General features: G+C 45.9%; 1 protein-coding gene across 1 annotated transcript in view; it reads right to left on the bottom strand.

The window, feature by feature from the left end:
* SPOCK1 (SPARC (osteonectin), cwcv and kazal like domains proteoglycan 1) overlaps positions 1–2,640 on the bottom strand; it is a 312,440-nt gene that overhangs the window by 13,868 nt on the left and 295,932 nt on the right. The window contains exon 7 of the mRNA XM_009641751.2: positions 1,754–1,870. Within this exon, the coding sequence (XP_009640046.1) occupies positions 1,754–1,870 (117 nt within the window). The remainder of the gene's footprint in view (positions 1–1,753; positions 1,871–2,640) is intronic.

Genomic DNA, 2,640 nt, shown 5'->3' with positions numbered 1-2,640 from the left:
AAAAAAAAAAAAAAAAAAAAAAAAGACCCAACACCTTTAGGATTGAATTTGGCCTTTGGTAAGGCCCTCATGAGCAGCCGACAGGTCATCTGCATGAAAAAAGTCCTTTTGACAGCCTGATAAAATGTGATTTCACGTGGTTCCGGGCCTAAAGGACTTCAAACAAAGTTTTAAGTCTCTGGCATTTTCTGTCATGGAGTCTGAAACATTCTGAAGCCACGATTAGCTCTACATCCAGTTGTCTTTTTGCACTATGGTTTGGCTTCCTCTGCATGATAATACCCTTTTTTTGCTGTACCGTTTAAGAAATAAGCAGGACATATGATTTTAAAGATACTGACTTTGTGAAAATACTGGGGAAAGTAAGGGACATATGGAAAAGGTCATTTGCCCAGAACATGGCTTGTATCACCACATAGTTTTAAGATACAATTAGTTGGCATTAACGAGGTTGACTGTAGTTTTGAGCAATGCAGCATTGGTACAGTCCGTCTCTTTAGGAAGAGCCAATCTATTGCTACACGAGCTCAAAAGAAGAGCGGCTGCGGAGACGTGGACCAGCACTGAACGCCCATCCTGATGGGCTGGGCCTGCTCTCCTGCACCTTGAGCCTCCCCAGCCTCGCACAACGGGGAGCTGGGCCCTGGGGTCCAAAGAGCCGTAAAAGGCAGCAGTTGACTGAACCTTTCAGCTCCGTGTGTGCAAAGCCTGGCTTTAGACAGCTTGCACCAGAGAACCGGGGCGGTGAAGCGAAGGTGAGGCACACACCTAGATAAAACTTGCGTGTCCTACTTTGCAAGCCAGGGGCCCACGTGTTTTGGGAGATACTATTTAAAAGGATTAATGAGTCCTTACAGAAAATAAATTCGCATCTGCTCTCTGATGAACATGACCTCTTTTGATGCTGTTATCTGAATCTTTCACCTCCCTGGTGGGTAAATGACATCAAAATCAGTCAAGTTGGCTAAACCCATGGAGAGTAAATGTCCTCTAAACTGTTCATTTTATTCCTTTCTTAAAAAAAAAATAAAATCAAAGGAAGCAAAGATGGTGTTATTAAATACCCGGGACAGAACAGATTCCAGATCTCCAGATGATTTAACTACTCCAGCTCTGTGGCTGCAATGCAGATGTTTTTATTATTCTTTCTCTTATTATAAGGCAGTAGCAAGACACTGCAGAATAAAACCTGAGAGAGTCCTTTCCAACATTGGCATAATTTTCCTTATGCTTGTAGGCCATGTTTTTGGCTCGTACCACTGACACTGGGTCAGAAAATGCTTGGCCGTGAACTGGGAAGTAAGTGCACACCACGGCCCAGCCCCAGGAATCGATTCGGGTGCAGCCATGCTGACTTGGAGGGTCACGGGGTTTAACTGTGCAGACGGGAGCGATGCCATGCTAGTCAACCTCAGGGCCTGAGAGACGTCCCTGAGCAGTTTTATTTACTAGTATAGACCTGACCCCTGTGGCCTTCAGACACAGCGATTTGCCTGATTAACTTGTAAAGGTCTCTCTGTCCCCGACTGCCAGTTTTTAGAGCAGCGTGTGGCCAGCGAGAGCACGGAACGACTGCAGCTCCTTCGGAACGGTGCCGCTCTTTACTCACAGGAGCAACTTCCCCGTGTACCTGCTCGCTGGCCAGCACCTGCGGGAGGTGGCCCGGTGGCCCGGCTGGGCTTGGCTGAATGCTCCCCCGGGCCAGGGGACTGCCTACAGCGCTCAGCGCTCTACGGGAAAGGTGTTTTCTTACTGCCTTGTGCCGCCTCCGCGCTCGTGGGTTTGATGACACGATTGGCGTCCTCGTGGAGAGCACCAAACCAGTCTTTTAGTCGTGAAGCGAGATTCCTCAATTCTTTGTCTGTGCAAGCTGGAAAAAGAACAGAGGAGCGGTCTGAATTAAGAGCACCAGCAAAAAAAAAAACCAAAAACCACCCACCCACCTTTCTCCAGAGAGTCTGTTAGAAAAACATTGCTTATGGTTGTAAAATCCTTCTCGTTAAGGGCGCTGAAGTAAAAAAGGTTAGGGAACAGGGCAGCGCAAGTTAAAACACAAATGTAGGTCCTTATGAATTGAGTTGTGCTCAAGTGCTGCTGCGGTAGCTGGTGAGATCTGGGGGGGCAGGAGCGGCGCGCAGAGCTGCCCGCGGGTCCTCAATTAGAGCTCTGCGACTCCTTAACGTAAATGTTTTCACCTTGTACGGTTTTAGAGGAAAATATCAGTCAAACAGATGGGGAGGAGGGACGCACTTGCTGAGACACACTACTCCAACAAGATGCTGGGAATAATTTATAACCACATTTGGCTTAGTACAAGGCTATTATTGCAGTAATAGGAAATATATATACTTATTTATAGGCAGAAAAAAGAAAATTGTTATGTTGCTCTAGCTCTGCCGCAAATGAGTGTTTGCCACCTCTGAAGGCTGTCAATTCCATTTTGTTAGCTGGGTAAAACATCCCTGTTCTTATAAATTTTTACTGAGAAATATCTTTTACTGAGAAATATTTTTCCAGAAATTTCTGCCAAGAGATTGCTGTCCAATGGGAACAAACCCTTTTAAGGAAGCAAGTTGCCTTAGTCACCCATTTCTGTCAGAAAAAATATTCTTCTTTCTGTATCATGTTTAGTGCTTAAAA

The sequence above is a fragment of the Egretta garzetta genome, unplaced genomic scaffold, assembly GCF_000687185.1.
Source record: "Egretta garzetta isolate BGI_Z169 unplaced genomic scaffold, ASM68718v1 scaffold147, whole genome shotgun sequence".
NCBI classification, from domain to species: Eukaryota; Metazoa; Chordata; class Aves; order Pelecaniformes; family Ardeidae; genus Egretta; species Egretta garzetta.
Note: the sequence above shows the minus strand (reverse complement) of the source record. Positions and strands in the feature narration are given on the sequence as shown.